The sequence below is a fragment of the Nothobranchius furzeri genome, chromosome 7 (genome assembly GCF_043380555.1).
Source record: "Nothobranchius furzeri strain GRZ-AD chromosome 7, NfurGRZ-RIMD1, whole genome shotgun sequence".
NCBI lineage: Eukaryota > Metazoa > Chordata > Actinopteri > Cyprinodontiformes > Nothobranchiidae > Nothobranchius > Nothobranchius furzeri.
In genome coordinates this window covers 70,719,030-70,739,929 of record NC_091747.1, presented here as the reverse complement: position 1 = coordinate 70,739,929, position 20,900 = coordinate 70,719,030, and the positions used below count along the sequence as shown (strand labels likewise).

The following is a 20,900-nucleotide window of genomic DNA, read 5'->3' as shown; positions in this document are numbered from 1 at the left end:
CACAGACCAGCAACCAAGACCTACAACATCATCTTGCTGCAGATGGAGTCTCTGTGCACCGTTCAACTATTCGGTGCACTTTACACAAGGAGATGCTGTATGTGAGAGTGATGCAGAGGAAGCCTTTTCTCCACCCACAGCACAAACAGAGCTGCTTGAGGTTTGCTAAAGCACATTTGGACAAGGCAGCTTCATTCTGGAATATGGGGCTGTGGACTGATGAAACTAAAACGGAGTTATTTGGGCATAAAAAGGTGCGCTATGCATGGAGGAAGAAGAAGCCAGCATTCCATGAAAAACACCTGCTACCTACAGTAAAACATGGTGGTGGTTCCATCATGCTGTGGGCTGTGTGGCCAGTGCAGGGACTGGGACTCTTGTTAAAGTTGAGGAACGCATGGATTCCACTCAATATCAGCAGATTCTGGAGACCAATGTCAGGAATTAGTGACAAAGCTGAAGCTGCACCGGGGCTGGGGCTTTCAACAAGACAACGACCCTAAACACTGCTCAGCATCTACTAAGGCGTTCATGCAGAGGAACAAGTAGAACGTTCTGGAACGGCCATCTCAGTCCTCAGACCTGAATATTGTTGAACATCTGTGGTGTGAGTTAGAGAGCTGTCCATGCTCAGAAGCATCAGACCTGAATGAACTAGAGATGTTGTGTTATTGAAGAATGGTCCAGAACACCTTCAGCCAGAATCCAGACTCTCATTGGAAGCTATAGGAAGAGTTTAGAGGCTGTTATTTCTGCTAAAGTAGGATAGACTACATATTGAGGTCATTTCTTTTTTGTTCACTTCTCAAATATCACTGTGCGTCTCCTTTATTATATATTAAACAGACTTTTTTTTATCATAACAACCAATGGTTTTTACAGGAAAATCTTGAAGATTAAGAAGGCATCCCACTGTATGACACTGGATGCTGCATCGTTGGGTGGGAGATGAAGTGCACCCCATACTTTCCTTCATCTGTCACATTTGTGTAAAGAAGCTCATAAATGCTGCTCCTTATTTCGTCCCTCCTCTGTTGTTAACGTCTCTCCTCTCTCATGTGTTCTGTTGATCAAAGGCAGAAATTGTCTCTTGCTAGTTGAACACCCATTTGTCTCCTTGGCCTCCTCTCTGTCCTGTTCCCTTCTCCTCCTGGCAGTGGGTCAACACACAGAATGCCATTCTTCCTTTTATGTCTCCTGCGAAAAGCAGGGGGATTGCAGTCACTTCAGCAGAAGAATTGACTGTCTTTATGGAGCGGGGCTGCCAGGGGGGAGGTCTGTGTGTGCACTTGCCTTGTGCGGTCTAGAAGTGACCATGGTAACCTGTCATCATTTTCCCACAGTTGGTCAGCCTCAATATTAAGGCTGAAACAGTCTGCTTTTTCCTCCTGATGTTACGCTCAGCAACACAGGAAGCCTCGTTAAACACAAATATGAATTATAAAAGTGTATTTTTCTTAACACTTTGTAATATTAAACTGGCATTTCCGCTATGTTTTGGCTCAAGGTTGGCATTATATTGAAAAGTAAATTGTACTTTGTGTTTTGATGCTATGATAGTAGTATATTATACAAATATACACAGCTAGTGAGTGTTGGGTTTTCTTACATTGGATACTTTTAACTAATTGGCATAATGACTTGAACTCAGTACACTGATGTTTACTTGGTAAAGTGCCTTGAGGTGATCCTTGATGTGATTTGACACTATATAAATAAACTGAACTGGATTAAATGAAAGCACTTTAGAAGATCTTCGTGTAAACAATCTGCACTTGTCTGAAAGAAATGAAGAATATGGGGATGCAACCAGTGTGTTTGCAGATGGCAGATAGCTGAGGCTGAAGGACCAGGGGTGAGTCAGGGGGTGTTTAGTCAGAGGGGTAACAAAGAAGTCAAGCTTACCCTGAAGAAGCTAAACAGCTCTGCTGAGATTGGACAGCCTGTTTGTGTGACTATTTTAGTCATAAATGTGACAGAGATGGGTTTGTGGTCTTTGTTTACATAGAAAAACACAAAAAAAGCATCCTGATACTCCTCACCTCTGATTGGCTAGCAGCAATGCAACTGCAATATTGATGTTTAATGTCCACCAAGAAAATAAGCCTGAAGGAGTTTTGCCATGTTGTGGCATTGCTAATGCTAACGGTTAGCTTCTACTAGCAGAAACGTGCTCTGCTCTCTCCTGGATGCAAAACCAACAACAGCCTTCCCGTGAGCCAAGATAGCTGAGTCCATGAATGATCATTTACAGTATGACGTAGATCTGTGTGGCTTTTCTAATAAAAGCTTTTTCCTGTCTATTTTACCTCAGCAGGTAATGCAGGAAATAGGGGTAGAAGACTGTTTTCACGTTGGGCCTGCATGTGAAACTCAGAGTGACCAATCATATTTAAACAATATAAAGAAAAATGGTTTCTCAGTGAGCTAAGCCAGGCTCTCGATTTACCGGTCGATCTACTTCCCAATCCTCACCTATGGTCATGAGCTTTGGGTAATGACCGAAAGAACGAGATCGCGGATACAAGCGGCCGAAATGAGTTTCCTCCGTAGGGTGGCCGGGCTCAGCCTTAGAGATAAGGTGAGGAGCTCGGACATTCGGGAGGGACTCGGAGTAGAACCGCTGCTCCTCCGTATCGAAAGGAGCCAGTTGAGGTGGTTTGGGCATCTGGTCAGGATGCCTCCTGGAGGTGTTTCGGGCATGTCCTGCCGGCAGGAGGCCCCCGGGTCGACCCAGGACACGTTGGAGAGGTTACATCTCCAATCTGGTCCGGGAAGGCCTTGGGGTCCTGCCGGAGGAGCTGGTGGAGGTGGCCGGGGTGAGGACGGTCTGGAGCTCCCTAGTTGGGATGCTGCCCCCGCGACCCGGACCCGGATAAGCGGAGGAAGACGACGACGACGGTTTCTCAGTGAGCTTAATAAAGTTAGTTAACAACGTTTTCTTGTCCACTCAGACTTAAACTGCACTTAATGTCAATTAGGGAAACAATCATTTCTGGCAGAAGCAATTTCCTTTAGAATACCCACCAAGTGTGAGAGCATGATGGTGACATCATCATGGTGTTACAACTGAAGCAATGATGTAGGGTTCTGAACACAGGTACACGCTCACGGAAAATATCTTGAAAAAGAAAAAAAATCATATTTAGGAGTCAAAACTTAAATCCGGCTGATCTGAGACGCAGGGTGAATGGGATTAGTGAGGGAAAATGTTTACAAAGGCTCTGAAATGTATTACATGAATTCCCGGCTCACACTATTGTGTCAATGGGAATTTTTATTTGTTTGAAAACTTAAAGAAGACGTATTAAGTGAGCTCATCCTGGATTTTTAAAGCGAGGAGGTGAATTCCTTTGTTTCTGTTTTACCTTTGTTTGTTGGTCAAATTAAAATATTTTCCTGTTTCAATGTTTATAGATATGTTGATTCCTTGTAGCTGATACGGTGCATTATTTAATATTTTATCTAACAGTCATCATCAGTAAGGCTCGGCTGGGGTTCTGATCATGAATAATCACACTAGCATCACTCATGATGCTCTACAACCTGCTGCTTGACCCTATGGAGACAGCTTTTGTGTTGCTACACACTACCACACACCACTTTATGATAGAAGGTTGTTTACCAAATGCTGCTTTTGGATGAAATAGGGAAAATGTGTGCTTCGACATTTGACAGTTTATATGAGGCTTTAATGTGGACCCTGTTTGACAGTCTCTCTTCTCTCGTGCGCTAACACACCCACATGCTCCGGACCAACAAACGATCAAAATTCCAGTCTCGGCAGCTGTTTTTCCTCCTAAGTCCAGTGTACATTTATGTTGGACCAGTCAGAACTACATCACACAGCAAATTATCATGGACTCACCCATCTTTGCTCGTGATGGGGAAGGCAACGAGGAAAGAGCCAAGCGCATTTCAACTAGTAGAAGCTAACCGTTAGCATTAGCAACTCCACAAAATAACAGATCTCCTTCAGACTTGTGTTGTTTGTGGAGATAAATGTCAAAGTTGCAGAGCAAACGAAATCAGTGGTAGAGTCACGTTTTTGTTAGCCAATCAGAGGTGAGATGTCCAAATATCGGGAAATAAGACATCAAATCCTGTGTCTTTTGCTCGCCTCTCCTCCGGCTAACTTTTATTTCCTGAAACAGGAGTACCAAAGCTTTTATCCTCATAAGGAGTTCATTTATACTAGAATGACAAAACTAGTGAACTGTCTCTTTAGCGCATCCTTGACCCCTTCTCTCATTCCGTTTTCTATCTTGTTTTATCCAGATGAGCAACAAGCGCTCCAACAGTTTCAGGAGGGCCATCCTGCAGGGGAGCAGGCAGCTGAAAGGCTGCAGTCTCAGAGATGAGGTTGGCTTGGGGCTCTCCCAGCGGCTAGTTCGCCACGTCGCCTATGAAACGCTGCCTCGCGAGGTCGACCGCAAGTGGTACTTTGACAGCTACACATACTGCCCCCCTCCCTGGTTCATCCTGGCTATCACCATGGCTGAGGTTAGTCTTTTTAGCGCAATGGTGAAATGGTAATGGTCTGTATTTGTATAGCGCCTTCTTAAGGTTGGTTTATGCTTGACGCGTCCGCGAGGTCCGCACGGCTCCACGCGGAAAAGTTGCGTCATTTTGCGTCATTTTAACAACCACGCCCCTCCACCGCGCCTCCGCACAGCCCAGAATTTCCGCAACGCGCACCTCGGAAAATTTCTAACCACGCGGACGGACGGACGCGGAAAAACATGGCGGACCGGCAAGAACTAGTATGGCAGAGGTTCGTAAATACAGACATTTGTATGATTCAGCTCTCAGAGATCACCGTGATCAACATGTTGTTAATAATTATTGGAGAGAAATAGCTCGCACTGTCGGAAAAGACGAGGACGCTGTTAAAAATGCTGAAAAGCCATGTTGTAAACAGTAATTTCTACTTCTACTATGGTGTAGTGTTGGATGCATGCTGTAGAGCTCCATGCTGCCCCCTACAGTTTGGGAGAATATTGGCTCACCGCAGAGACGAGCCGCACGAACAATAAAAGCTGCGAGTTGTGAAGCGCGTTCCATCCGCGAGCCGCATCACCGCGGGGAAAGTGAATGCGTCGAGCATAAACCAAGCTTTAGGGTTGTACGACCCCCCAAGGCGCTTCACAACACAATCAGTCATTCACCCGCTGGTGAGGATCAGCTTTGATGTAGCCACAGCTCCCCTGGGGTGCACTGACAGAGGCGAGGCCTGCCGAACACTGGTGCCACCGGTCCCTCCGACCACCAGCAGCAGGCAAGGCAGGTTAAGTGCCTTGCCCAAGGATAAAACAGCAGCATTTGTTCATCGGAGCCGGGATGAAACCTGCAACCGTCCAGTTACTGGACAACCTGCTCAACCTCCTGAGCTACTGGTGTCCAACCTCCATCTTCAAAGGCTGCCATCCTGCATGTTTTAGTGGTTTCTCTGCTCACACACATAGTTTAGCGGTTAAATTCACCGTGTCCTAATGATCTGTAGAAGCCTGTTATTATTAATCATTTGATTTCAATCAGGTGTGTTGAAGCAGAGACATGCAGGACAGTGGTCTTAATTGACCCGGATTGAAGACCAATGATTTAAAACATAAAATCAGTGTCTTAACGGGCTCTTCTTCACAAAAAATCAGAATTTTGGATAAATAGCCCACGCACTTTTGTTTTTTTCATGATTCCATTCTTAGGATATTTTAAAACCTTACTTTTATTATATTACAGTAACAAAAAGAACTGCACATCAAAAACCAGACCAGAGTTTCCAGTTTAAGAGACTGTTCACAAAATGTTTAATACACAACTTTAGTTTATTTTGAGAGTAACTGAATACCTTCTTATATGTGTTTTGTGCTGTTCCAGGTAGCGGTGTTCATATATTATGGGATCCAGCTGGATCGCTTGGTCCTGCAGGTGTCCAGCCCGTCCTTCCTAAAGAGCCCCCTGCCTTACCACCCCCAGCTACGAGCCCAGGCCTGGAGGTACTTCAGCTACATATTCATGCACACCGGGTGAGTTCACCACACAGCTTTGTGCGTTATGGAAAAGATTTTGATAAATTGCACACAAGATGACGGTTTTTTATTTTTCATGTTTTTTTAACAGCACAAGTGGGGGCACTTCCTCTCTCACTACCATCATCTTTTTTCATGGTTTTGTGTCCACATCTCCTTAGTTCTATCGCTTCCTTGATCCATTTTTTGTATTTTTGTTGGGACTCTGATGTTGACTAAAGACATTAGTCGAAAAATGTCAGGTAAAAATCCAGAAAAACAACAAAGAAATTGATTACAAAGATAAACAAAACAAACGTACAAAAGAGTCTTGTGTTTTGCCAATCACAGTGCTTTACTGGTTTGGTGGGTGGGATGTTGCTGTGACAAAGCAAAACAACAAAGATGGCGGCGGCCCATTGGAAACAGCTTTGGCATCAACTTTGGACTATTTAGACTTTTCTTTGAGTCAAAGGCAGATAGAGGTAGTTACGTTTATTTAGAAAAACGATGTATTTGTGTCTTTAGCGGCGAACTGCCCCATTGACTGACATTCGTAGCTGTGAGTACGTCGCATTGTTCGTTATCCAATAATGTGGAGACAGTTTGAAGGATAACCATAGCTCCCGCCCTACAACTGTCATAACTGTCTGTCTGTCTATGGGTCTTGGCCAGAATATGTATTCACACATGTAGGATGGCGTTCCAGGCTGAGAGAGTGCTGCACATGTGTTGAAAAAACAAGTGAACTTGGTCTTTCATGATTCATACTTCCAGATTATTATGGACAAATGAATTATACTGAATTGCAAAGTTCCTCTTTACAGTGAATACCTAATCCCAAAACCAAATTACACTGCAATTGTTAAGTTCTAGGTCATCTCCTCTAACTGATCCAGCTGAAAGTCTAGGGTTCCCCGGTGCAGAGCTCAGTTTGCAGCACAGTGAGTACTTTTAGAGGATGGCCTGGTGTCAAGAACACCAAAAGAAGCCTCTTCTCTGCAAGGAAAGTCATCAGGGACAGACTTCTGTCACTCAGCATTCCAATCCCTGATAAAGTTCCAGGGATTGGAATGCTGGGGTCAGGTCATTTTCTCTGGCTGGGTCATCAGCAGCATCAGTTTTGTTTTGTGCCAACAGTAAATCATCCTGAGCAATGAGAGAGAGCAGCTAATTCACAACAAAAGCTCAAATAATATTCAGAAGGAGATTGGAAGAGGAGTGGAAAAGCGAAGGAGGTGGATGAGCAGTGCTTGTCCGCTACAGAAGGCATGAGTCCAGGACATGCGTCTGTCAAATGTTCTAATCTGTACTTTATTGGTGAATATTTTGGCCAATCTCTGTGGATATCTTCCCGTTGTCTAAGAGGATCAGTTCAGCTCAGGTCGTCCAGATTTAATTACCCAGATGGTAATGGACTCCCAGCACTAAAGACAACTAATAAAACCGTCGTTTACTTAGTCGAACCTTCAGTTTCTGAGAAGTAATGTTATTAGATTGGCAGGGTGGGGGAGAGAAGAGGTGACAGGAACGAGGAACACATCAGAACTATTGTGTGTGTGTGTGTGTGTGTGTGTGTGTGTGTGTGTGAGAGAGCTTTGGGAAATCCTAGTTGAAGACATTTGATCATCTTTTTCCAGCAAAAATAAATAATTTATCTTACTTCAACAGAAGATATTAAAATATAGTTTGTCTGAACATTTTGACCTCCTAATGTAAACAAAGCTTTTAGCATTTTTACTTATTCTCAAATTTTTATCTTAGAAAATATTTAGATATTTTTGTACATTTTGCATTTTTCAATACTTAGACTTTTTCTAAAAAAAATTCTGTCGTGAAGTTAAAAGGGGCAGATAACATAAGTTTTTCTTCTTTCTGTCCCCTTTTTCATTTTGGCTTGTAGTCATTTTTTTTTCTGTATTTTTATTTTAATGTCAATAAATGAAAAATGAAATAAAGAAAAAAAAACATCTTTTTCTAGACAAAATGTATTTATTTATTTATTTTTTCAGGTGAAACTGAAAGAAAAAGAGAACATGGTGCAAAAGTCCATTTTATCTATCTTAGACTGAGAGACCATCTAAAGCCTCGGGAACCTTTGCAGGTGTTCTGGGTTTATCAGCTGACTAGAGTGTGACATCACTGTTGTAACAAATAAAGGCTGAAATATGTGGATTTGCTTGAGTCTGTCTCATATATTAGTTTCACCTTTTCGGCTGAATTACTGGCATAAACGACCTTTTGCACCATATTTTCCTTTTTCCCAGTTTCACCTGTAAATAGTGATGTTGCTGTTTCTAAATATTTTAACTTCTCTTACAACATTGTGTCTGTGGCTCGATGGATGGACCAATTATCTGCTGATCAGGAGGTTGATGGTTCAAACCCAGCTTTGCACCGTATGCCATTCTGCCCTTAAACAATACAAAAGCAGGGCCATCAAAATTTATTCTCAATATTCTTTTTACTCTTTCTTCTAACATCATTTCTCAACATTTCAACTCTAATGAAAGAACTGGGAAACAGAACAAATCTTCCTCCTCTGTACAGAGGGGCAAAAAAGTATTTAGTCAGCCACCGATTGTGCAAGTTCTCCCACTTAAAATGATGACAGAGGTCAGTAATTTTCATCATAGGTACACTTCAACTGTGAGAGACAGAATGTGAAATAAATCCATGAATTCACATGGCAGGATTTTTAAAGAATTTATTTGTAAATCAGAGTGGAAAATAAGTATTTGGTCACTTCAAACAAGGAAAATCTCTGGCTCTCACAGACCTGTAACGTCTTCTTTAAGAAGCTTTTCTGTCCTCCACTCGTTACCTGCATTAATGGCACCTGTTTGAACTCATTATCTGTATAAAAGAGACACCTGTCCACAGCCTCAAACAGTCAGACTCCAAACTGCACTATGGCCAAGACCAAAGAGCTTTCGAAGGACACCAGGAAAAGAATTATAGACCTGCACCAGACTGGGAAGAGTGAATCTACAATAGGCAAGCAGCTTGGTGTGCAAAAATCAACTGTGGGAGCAATTATCAGAAAATGGAAGACATACAAGACCACTGATAATCTCCCTCGATCTGGGGCTCCAAGCAAGAAAATGATCATGAGAACGGTGAGCAAGAATCCCAGAACCACACGGGGGGACCTGGTGAATGACCTGCAGAGAGCTGGGACCACAGTAACAAAGGTCACCATCAGTAACACACTACAACGGCAGGGACTCAAATCCTGCAGTGCCAGACGTGTTCCGCTGCTGAAGCCAGTGCATGTCCAGGCCCGTCTGAAGTTTGCCAGAGAGCACATGGATGATACAGCAGAGGATCGGGAGAATGTCATGTGGTCAGATGAAACCAAAGTAGAACTTTTTGGTATAAACTCAACTCGTCGTGTTTGGAGGAAGAAGAATACTGGGTTGCATCCCAAGAACACCATACCTACTGTGAAGCATGGGGGTGGGAACATCATGCTTTGGGGCTGTTTTTCTGCTAAGAGGACAGGACGACTGATCCGTGTTGAGGACAGAATGAATGGGGCCATGTATCGTGAGATTCTGAGGCAAAACCTCCTTCCATCAGTGAGAGCTTTGAAGGTGAAACGTGGCTGGGTCTTCCAACACGACAATGATCCCAAACACACCGCCCGGGCAACAAAGGAGTGGCTCCGTAAGAAGCATTTGAAAGTCCTGGAGTGGCCTAGCCAGTCTCCAGACCTCAACCCCATAGAAAATCTGTAGAGGGAGTTGAAAGTCCGTGTTGCTCGGCGACAGCCCCAAAACATCACTGCTCTCGAGAAGATCTGCATGGAGGAATGGGCCAAAATACCAGCTACTCTGTGTGCAAACCTGGTAAAGACCTATAGTAATCGTTTGACCTCTGTTATTGCCAACAAAGGTTATGTTACAAAGTATTGAGTTGAATTTTTGTTATTGACCAAAAACTTATTTTCCACCCTGATTTACAAATAAATTCTTTAAAAATCCTGCCATGGGAATTCATGGATTTTTTTTTTCACATTCTGTCTCTCACAGTTGAACTGTACCTATGATGAAAATTACTGACCTCTGTCATCATTTTAAGTGGGAGAACTTGCACAATCGGTGGCTGACTAAATACTTTTTTGCCCCACTGTATGTCTCCCCTGATTGGCGCTAACAGGCTGCCGTAGTTACAGCGTGTTGTTTTGTCGGTGAAAAGCACTAATTAGTGTTTCTGACGTAGAGGAGCAGAAGTCAAGTGTTGCAGTGATGAAGAGAGTAAAGCGGGGCTTTGTCGGCAGTCCTGAAAGAACACAACAGGACCTCTCGTGGGCGTCTACAGATTTGCCTGAAAGCTCAGCCCGTTCCTCATTAGAAGCATGGAGAAACGTCTCTGTTGTCTGAGGAGGAGCTGGTCGGGCTTCTCTCTAATCACTACTTCCTATTGTCTCGTCACCGTACGATCCGTTATCCCAGCACAGTACTGGAGGGGTCGTGTTGATTATTTTCTTTTGTTTTTGGGTGTGATGTTATTTGTGCTTCGTCAGGACACACATGCTTGTGCCTGTCCATATTCGGTTCTGTCTTTTCCCTTTAACATTTGCAGGAACAGGAAGGAAATTGCCGTCCAGTCGAGCTCCAGAAAGCAAACGCTGGTTTTAGAAACAGAAACAGAAACTGACCAGTGGGTTTTCCTCATGGTTTCTCTATTATTGACCAAATGTCTCAAACAGATCACTAAACCTCCCTAAGGTTGCCACCAGTGACCCTGACTTTGGCTTTAAATGCTCATACTGTCAGCCGGAGGGTGGAACAGGTGATGTGTCCTACAGGAAGCAGCAGCTTTCCTTATGGCAGCATATGGCGGGGTATGAGGGCCAAAATTAAGACTAATGCCCAGCAGCAGGAGGCTATATAAATTCTGAAGCAAACTACCCACGTGATTAATGATAAGCTGGCGCCGGTAACTGAGAGGCTGGCGCTGCTTACTGAGAAATAGCACATTTACCGGCGTTACTACTAGATACGCTAGGGACTAGCAGCCCTTGGCTGGTCATTGACTGGTTCACACACTCCCTCTGCTGTCTATTAGCGTGGATAGGCTAGCGTTAGCTTGGACGGGCTGGTGTTAGCATTGGAGAGGCTAACCATTAGCGTGCCTAGGCTGGCCACTAGCTGGATTTCCTACCCCCTTGACGGACCATTAGCATGGATAGGCTGGCGTTAGCATCGGAGAGGCTATCCATTAGCATGCCTAGGCTGGCCACTAGCTGACTTGTGACTCTCCGAGACATGCTAATAGCTAGCCTCTCCGATGCTAATGCCAGCCTATCCATGCCTAGGGTCCGCCAAGGGGGTAGGAAATCCAGCTAGTGGCCAGCCTAGGCACGCTAATGGTTAGCCTCTCCAATGCTAACACCAGCCCGTCCAGGCTAACGCTAGCCTATCCACGCTAATAGACAGCAGAGGGAGTGTGTGAACCAGTCAATGACCAGCCGAGGGCTGCTAGTCCCTAGCGTATCTAGTAATAACGCCGGTAAAGGTGCTATTCCTCAGTAAGCAGCGCCAGCCTCTCAGTTACCGGCGCCAGCTTATCATTAATCAGATCAGTAGTTTGCTTCGGAATTTATATAGCCTCCTGCTGCTGGGCAGTAGTCTTAATGTTGACCCCCATACCGCGCCATAGCAGCAGGACATGTCCAGTTCTTCTGAGAGGAGGACAACATGATGGCTGATCTGCTTCAGTCAGTCGCTTTAAACTTGAGCGAAACATTGAGTGGCTGTGTCCATCAAAACGAGCCAGTTGTGTAACTCACCATTTTCAGTTATTTTCTATTTTTAATAAAAAATGTACAAAAAAATCACTGTTCACCTTTTGGATTTGCTCTTGACTCCTTGAGACTCCTTCAGTTTTATTTTCCACCCCTGGTGTCGACCCAAGAACCTGAAGGTACAGGTGACAACTGCTCAGAAGTTTGGCATCACATCACTTGTTTTCCATGGAAACTCACGTGGAATAAATCTGAACTGGAAATGTTCAAATGAACAGCGCATGCAGACATGGTTGGAGTTCAAGTTTAAGATTTGAATGGAAGTCAATGATTTTTTCCCCCTTTCTTACCAGTGACAGCCATTTAATTGACCAGACTGACCTTAACAGCCTGCGTGTGTGTGTGTGTGTGTGTGTGTGTGTGTGTGTGTGTGTGTGTGTGTGTCCTAAAGAATCGAACATCTGAGCCTGAACATGGCCATGCAGCTGCTCGTGGGAGTCCCTCTTGAAATGGTCCACGGCGCCCTGAGGATTGGACTGGTCTACGTGTGTGGCGCGCTAGCAGGTGGGCGTGTGATTCCTTCTCTCACTGGTGCCAGATCAAACCTTTGTCTTTTCTGTTCTGCCGTTGTTCCATCTGCTCACTGCGTGTTTATATGATTCAGCAGCCCGTCAGGATGAGTCCTGTGTGTAGCTGGATACTTGTCGATGTGAAGTCTGGAAGCGTGTGAGCGTGTCTGTGTGTGGCGAGTCGAGGACAAGTGGCTTTGTGTCTCAGACATGGCGGGACGTCGGGGTCGTCAGCATATTGTTGCCTCCTGGCCTTTTACAGCAGAGCACTGCAGAGACATAAGGGATGTATATGACAGGGATCGGAATGGAGGAGAGGGGAGTTTAAATGTTCAAAAGGAAAATCTCAGGAGCAGAGGAGACGGGAGGAGGGGGGTGAGAAATGGAAGAAAGAAAGAAAAAGAGGAACAAGATGCAGCTGCAGAAATAAATGATCAGCACCTTTGTTCAGCTAACACTTTACACGTGATCGTGAATTCTGCTTATCTTTAATAAATCAGTAACAGCTAATGAGAACTTCAATTCAAGTTTATTTATAAAGCTCCGAATCACGACGAGTCGTCTCAAGGACCTTCACACAGTAAACATTCCAGTACAGGTCAGTTCATTAAGCCAGTCAGTAAAAAGTTTCCTATATAAGGAACCCAGCAGGTTGCATCGAGTCACTGACTAGTGTCACTGACTAGTGTCACTGACTAGTGTCACTGACTAGTGTCACTGACTAGTGTCACTGACTAGTGTCACTGACTAGTGTCACTGACTAGTGTCACTGACTAGTGTCACTGACTAGTGTCACTGACTTGTGTCAGAGTGAATTCAGATGTCAGCATCTTCTTAAACCTCTTCTGATGCTGCAGAAATGGAGCGTGTAGCTTTTTTATCATTTTTCTGGATTTATGACTATATCTATATTTACGTGTGTGTGTGTGTGTGTGTGTGTGTGTGTGTGTGTGTGTGTGTGTGTGTGTGTGTGTGTGTGTGTGTGTGTGTGTTATAGACAGATACCAGCCAAAGTGACCTATAGTTTTAACTTCACTGTGAAATGAGGAGGAAACAGACCATAAATCAAACAATCTCATCAATGCACACAGACCAGAACACACACACACACACACAGAGAGAGGTCTGCTGTTTTAATAAGATATCGACCACCGGCGGAAGAAGGGATGTTCGGTCTGGTTGTGTTGGCTGCGGTGTTTGGGTTAGTGTCTCACGGGGTTTATTTTTTACTCCAGGTGATTTTTATTATCACTAGAATCCACATTTCTCTCAGACGTTAGCTTAACACTAGCCTAGAAACCTAGACAGACAGTCGCCGAAGCAAAGCTATGCATTCTAGCCACTCCCCACAGGAACCTCAGCGTGTCTCTCATTGGCCCAGTCAGTTTGTGTCATGCCTCAGAACTCCAGTGGTCTACTGGTTTGGATGGCAGGATGATGCAACGGAGCACTACACGTTTTTACCTTTATAAAGCAATAATTTAAAATCATGTAACAGTTATATATTTATTACAATTCAGATCACCTCCAAAACCCAGGCCGTTTCAAGGCATGTGGGGGCCGAGGCAAAATAGACCCCTCCATCTCGCTAGGTTCCCCCGGAAGCCTCTGTGTAATTCATACTGGTCATTTGTACTGCTAAGAATACATATTATATCTTTATATCTCCTTACTAAACTCCTTATAATGAACAAATAAATGTTGGATTGTTAATCCTAATCACAAAGGATTGCTTCAGATATGTATTTTGTTTATGGCACAACGAGAGCAATGGCTGAGCTTCAGATGCCAAATATCATACTGAGATTTTATTAGAGTTTAGAGTTAAATGCATTTTTATTTTAGATTCAATTTTGGCTCCAAAAATCACAACAAAATGTAATTGGCTAAAATAATCATTGGAATTTTTATGTCACATTGCACTTTGCAAGCACATTTCTGTCTGCTAAGAAGGGTAAAGGAGACATGACTGTTTTAAAGAGGTTATAATAGTTCTATGGTCGACACAAAATATATAGATTAAGTTCTTTCTTTACACAAAATTCCTCTCACATAAAGCGATCTTGGCAGTTTTATTCTTGATGTTTTCAGTACCTTCCATAAAGAGCCATTTCGGGGCTCTTTCACCTTTAGAAAACAAGCTGTTGCTGACCACACCCACCCATCCCTCACTCAAGCTGCTATAAATGGAGAAGCTCCAATATCTGGGAGGGGTTTGAAGTAGAGCTGCTGCTCCGTCAGCCTGGAGAGTTCAGAAGGGGGTCTGTACATACTTATCCATTTGTGAGGAAGCAAGCTGCTTCCATCGGATGGCCACTGTGCATGTGCCTTGAGCAGAAAGGCCGAAAACAGCAGTGGGGCTGCAGCCACAGACATTCGGGCCGCAGCAGCCAGTAATAAAAAAATGCTTCATAGAATAAATTACGTTGACAATTACATTTATTGTCAACTATTTTGTTTGTTGATGTCATCGTGACAAATCAAATAATTGTGGCTGCACTAGCCACAATATGTATCCTCGATGATCATGCCACAAATTGAGTTTCTAAAAATGTCCTCTCTTGGCTTCTGCAGTTATCTTATCTCTTGTGGCAAATTTATGTGCATTTTACAGACATATATACGAAGATGCCCCGTAGTGGCTGGCTGGCAATTTAGATGGGTCTACATTCTCCCCCAGTGCATGCATTGATTTTTACTGAGGAAGGTTCTTACCCAACTAAAAAACCCATTTTATCTTTTTTTATTTACTGACTCATACACAAGGTATGGCATAAAATATTAAATATAATAAACTAAATAAATTAATTTAAATAAAAAATCTTATCAGGTAGGCTCACATGGGACTCCACATGATCTGTTTTCAATAGTATGCCAGTTGTTGTAACCGTATTGCACAGAAATGGGCATAGTTGCTCACTCTGCATTGACTTTGGAGAGTGAGGAGACCCATCCAACATGGCGGTGATGCTGCTACGCTCTCCAGCGCCAAATGGGACATCTACGTATTTATATCTATGGTTTTTTTCAGCTAAATAGTACAAAAATTACTCTAGGACATATTCATCAAAACAAACAATACATTTTTACACTTTAAAGACCATCAAGCTTATCAATCAAAAATACATTAACTTATGTTATATTTATGATGTAATTATTTAATAATAAAACTTTAGTTAAAAGTATTAAAAATGGCTCTTTTCACTTGTCTTGTGGGACTTGGATCCTCAACCAAAGGACATAAGACATGTATAGGATTCATTTAGGTGTTTGAGGAATACACTAATCATGTTGAAGTAAAGAGAAACCTAGAATGGCATTGATGACCAGAGATTATAAGGCTGTAGGAGACGGTTCCCATAAAGTCTTCATAATATTTGTAAACTTTAAAATTCACAATTCTGCGTCCCCCTTAAAATCAGCCGCAACACAAAAAGGTTTTAAAACACTTTCATTCTCGTCTAGTTTCAGTCTGTGCATGAGAACGCTGTTAAAGAGGTCTGGATGTCGAAAACGGAGTTGATTATGAAAAAATAAAACAATCAAGCAGATAAAGTCATCAGTATCTGAACTGATGCAGTTTGAAAACAAACAAAAAGGACTCAGCTGGTACCCACATAGGTCAAAGGTCAGAGATCAAGCAATGACTCAGAGAGAGGCCTCTGACCTTCCACACCCAACACACACCCACACACCACACCAGAATCAATAAACACACACAATACAATCCCAGTATATGCTCCTGTGGTCAGCAGACATGAACACAATAAGCCTGCAGCCCGTTTGTTGAAAAAGAGGAAGTTAGTGTAGGCGTTCGAGGACCGGGAGTCGACCGCTGGTCTCTCGCAAAGGATACACACGTAAGACAGGACTGCAAAGGCAGCCTGGCTGCTTATGTTTCTCCTCCGTGTGCTTTATTATTTCCCCTTGTGCTCATTAAGAGAACGTTTCCCTTGAAATCTCATTTTAAGTCCGTTTTACAGTGAGGTAGTTTGTCTTTAGTTATCTACATACTCTTTCCTGCTCTACAATCAGTGCAAGGGCACTAGAGATTAGGGTTGTGTTTGAACAGAAATTGAGGTTTCAGGGTAAGATAATTACCCGGGCAATGCAATCCTTGACAGATTGTGGACATGGTGTGTCATGGTCATGAAATCCTGAATGAGAACAAAGATACGACTCATTTAGTTCAGCATCAGTGGAATTCATGTTTCTAATTAAAAATGCTGAGTTTGACCCGCTGTTCACATCTTCCAAGCCAACTGAGTGTTGACATGTTGAATTCAGTTGAGGTAAACACAGAGAAACAGTGAGAGAAAGGGAGAATGCAAAGAAGAGTGTTTGTATTATAGAGAAAACTCACAATGACTCATTTCTGCATTCGAGACTGCAGTCGTAACTCTGTGTGTGTGTGTGTGTGTGTGTGTGTGTGTGTGTGTGTGTGTGTGTGTCTTGTTCTGAATGTTCCCAGTTTAAAACTCTTCTTTCTGTGATTGGATCTTTTGTGTATGAGATGAACTGGTACCAAAGGGCTAAAGGGAGCAATTCCTGCAGCTTCACCAGCACAGATTCTGTTTCTTTTTGTCATATAAAAGCACAATGTGTGCTTTTGATGTTTCACTAAGCTTTTATTTGTAAAAGTGAGGTCATGGAGGGACCTTTATGCCTTTATTTGGGCTATTTTTATGCACATTTTCACAACTTTATGTAATTGATTACAGAGTGTGTAAGTTAGGTTTAACATGCAGGCTACCCATTTCCTGCGTTAGCCGCTGATAGGAAATGGATGGGGAAATGCTCGGATTATGAAAAACATTCAGATCTACAGTATGTCACACTGAAAGGTAACATTTCCTCCATCTTGGCTCGCGACAGGGAAAAGCTGTTGTTGGTGAAACATCCAGGAAACAGCAGAGTTTTTCAACTTGTAGAAGCTAACCGTTAGCATTAACGACGTAGTTTAGTGGAGCCAAAAGCAAAACCTATCTCCTCGCTGTGCGTTCATCTTTTTAACACCAACACATGATCAGTGGAGTGATTCATCACTAGATGAAACATATCAGCTGTGTTCGACTAGGTATCTAAAACATGCAGGAAACGTGCTGGAAGCAGACTGCAGTATGTCAGCTCAGTTCTTTTCAACAGACCAGAACGGCACTCTGAAGTTGCAAATGCACACTCTGGCCACAAAGGGTGGCGGGAGTCTAAGTAACATTAACCCTGTAAAGAGTCATTTTAGCACATACTGGCTCAAGTAAAACAGAGGGGGAAAGAGTCCAGATTCTTTCAGTTCTGTTGTTTACATATCAGGATTCTCAACATTCCTTCCAGGAGCTTCTGATCTGATTAACTGGTCATCATTAGAGTGAGAAGCCAGGGGCCTCATTCATCAAGTTTGCTTACGCACAAAACGGGGTCGGAAAACTGCATAAGCAACTTTCCACGCAAACTTTGGGATTCATGAAAGAAAACGTAGCGGAAAAATGTGCGCAACTTCCTCAGGACAAACACTGTCAGCATTTAGACCCAGCGTAAAAACAAGGTCTAGAGTGTGCCCCCTGGTGTGTGTGGGGCCAGAAACATGCTGGGTAAAGACGAAGGAGTCCATAAGGCTGGAGAAATTCATGGCAAAGTGATCAGAGGGATCATCAACGTGGATGTTAAAGTCACCAACAATCACCAGTCTGGACAGCTTCACAGTGGAGGATAGAAAGTCACTAAACTCCTGAAGGAAAGAACTGTTTGGACCAGGTGGACGATAGACCACAGCACAGTAGAACAGGTCCTTACGCCCGACTTTAATCAGCTGCAGTTCAAAGGAAGCAACGTGACCAGAGGTTGTAGAGCTACATGGAAGATGGTCTCTTGAAAACAACAGCTAGGCCTCCACCACGACCAGAACCCCGGGGCTCTCGTAATTAACCCCACCCCCTGAGAATTCTAACCGAGCCAATCAGCGCTGAGTAGTGTACGTCACACACCACAACGCCGAGTTTGTCATAAACGTGGCGTCAGAAGCGGAGGTCGCTGCGGCTCTTTCCTCTGTTCTAAATGACTTGAACATGTTTTTAAAACCACAACCAACCAGTAGAAGCACCAAAAGCCTTTCTTCTAAAGAAAGATGTTTGCACTGTTGCCAGACGCCATTTTTGGCTACAGCTAAAAAAAACTACAGCGTCGCAAAGTACAGTCGACATTTCCGTCTTTTTTCTGATTGGTTATTTTTGAGCAGGCTAGTCCCGCCCCTCATGTTCCTCTCTGCCTGTGAGTAGCCAGACTCTTTCTCTGTGTAGAATTAAACAGAGGACGGGTCTGGCAGGCAGGGCTAAAGAGTGAGCTCTTCTAAAACAGGAGCTTCTGTTGCTGTGGAGCATACAGGTGTGTGTTAACACAATGCCCACAAAAAAAGACACCAGCCATGACCTCAGAGAAGAACCTGTGTGTGATGATCAATCAGGAAAGGATCAAAGGTCATTTCCACCTACAACCACCTGCAATCCATCAATCTGCAACTTCTTACAATGAGAAATATAAAATATATATTTACAAGTGAAAACATTTAAGGTAGCAGCTGCTCTATCCAGAGGTAGATGTGCCAGTAAGTTCGTTGAAATGAGAGGAAATCCATTTTACGCCGGGGACACACTGGCCGCGGAGGCGCAGAGAAGCGCCGCGAAAATGGGACCGCCTTCATTCGGCGCCCTTGTTAAGCTATTCTATAGACCACATGGGCTGCCGAAGCGCCGCGAATTGCCTCGTGCCGGCACTCCATTCCGCGCCGTGCAGCGATCATTTCGGCGTTGGCTCTATTTTTTTCGCGAGCCCCACGGGTGAATCGCGTCAATTCTGGCAGGAAGTCAAACCTAGACGTAAGAGGCAGGCCGGTAAATTTAACAAAATAAAGCATTTCAAAATAAAATTCCGCAATTGTCAAATGTGTTCGTAATCAGACACTGCAGAAAAACCACACGAGCACACACACACATAGTGCGTGTGTGACCACGTGAAGGGGGTGTGGTTTTGGGTGTCTTTTCACCGGAGCAAACAGGACAGAGAGGCAGAAAGTCTGCGGCAAGCAGTTAAGATGGATGACTTTAAATTAATTATGGAAGCTGAGAAACACAAGGAGCTGTACGACCCCCGAAAAACATGATTATTTACGTACTCATTTCGGAAGAAACTGCTAGGATACAGCTGCAGAATTGGAGCGGGTTCCAAGAGATTCAACTGGCAGAAACAACTCATACCATAGGTTCACACACACACACACACGCACACACACACGCACACACACACACACACACACACACACACACACACACACACACACACAATGTAGAGGAAAAGAGCTGAGAAAAGGCAGAGAGGAAATGGAGGACACCAAGTGTTTAAAAGAAAAACTACAGCTGAGCCGAGGCGCGCCTCGACTGGGGCGCGTCTGATCTGAACTGAGGAGCGGCGAGCAGCGGCCGAATTTCGTGAGCGATTCGCTTCTCGGCGCTTCGCGGCACTTCCGCCGCCGGTGTGTCCCCGGCGTTAGACTCTTCAAGCCTCAGTTTGGAGATTAAAGGTTAAAGTTTATGACTGATCACGTTTGGCTTGTTTGGAAAAGTTGCAGGAGAGAACTTCTGTCTGAAAACAACGCGGCAACGTGAGTTTGGATTTGAAACCCTATTTAAATGAACCACTGGACTTTTGGACTTTTGGACAGATGAGGAAAAGTAGAAATGTTTGTTTACCCATAATGCACAAAAGAATTTTGGTCAAGACCAAAAAAGGTTGATCAGCACGATGGAGGGGGGGCGTATGGTTTTGGGTGCCTTCCAGTAATTGTGGTCGGATCTTACAAGACCTGAGCAGAAACTTCTATCTACTAACCGCAAAGAGCTGAAGCAACATTGTGAAGAAGAGTGGAGGAGAATTTCTCCAGAACCATGTCAGAGACTAAATGGCTACTTCCAGATATTATGCAGGTTCTATAGCCACGTAGTTTTAACAACCATGAACAATACAAACATGTTTTTAACAATTTCACACAGATATTAATATTTCATTATTATCTTAATGTAAGCCAGTTGATCACTTTGTGTCCTCCTCCATCATTACAGGGTCTTTGGCGGTTTCTGTCACTGATATGACCGCTCCAGTGGTCGGGTCATCCGGAGGAGTCTATGCCCTTGTGTCGGCGCATTTGGCTAATGTAGTAATGGTGAGTTGTGAGTATTTGTGTGTAGACCGCTCAGATGTTCTATCACACCATCAGAGCAGCCCATTCAGGACCCCAGCAGGTGCTCCTATACCTCCAAATGCCTGACATTCTTCACTTCATCTGGATCTTTTGTTCTTGTTCTTCAAAGATCAGAACACAGAACATGCTTATGTGACAGAGTGTGAATAAAATCCCAACCCGTCAAAGCACTCTCCTGTGTTTGTTGTACCCCTTGACCCCGCTTAAAAGGCTCATCAAATACACTTGTTTTGTCCTTCAAGAGGAACTTCGATCGTATGTCGTTGGGTGCTCATTATGTATCCACCACAACGTTCTTAAGGTCAGAGAGGAGGAATTTGTCT

At 43.7% G+C, this 20,900-nt stretch overlaps 1 protein-coding gene across 4 annotated transcripts in view; it reads left to right on the top strand.

Annotated features, from left to right (window-relative positions):
- The window catches only part of rhbdl3 (rhomboid, veinlet-like 3 (Drosophila)), a 109,469-nt gene that overhangs the window by 77,973 nt on the left and 10,596 nt on the right, over nucleotides 1-20,900 (top strand). For all 4 annotated transcript variants that reach the window (XM_015954435.3, XM_054751773.2, XM_070553671.1 and 1 more), the window contains 4 exons: nucleotides 4,279-4,503; nucleotides 5,878-6,026; nucleotides 12,212-12,324; nucleotides 20,438-20,538. In XM_015954435.3, the coding sequence (XP_015809921.3) occupies nucleotides 4,279-4,503; nucleotides 5,878-6,026; nucleotides 12,212-12,324; nucleotides 20,438-20,538 (588 nt within the window). The remainder of the gene's footprint in view (nucleotides 1-4,278; nucleotides 4,504-5,877; nucleotides 6,027-12,211; nucleotides 12,325-20,437; nucleotides 20,539-20,900) is intronic.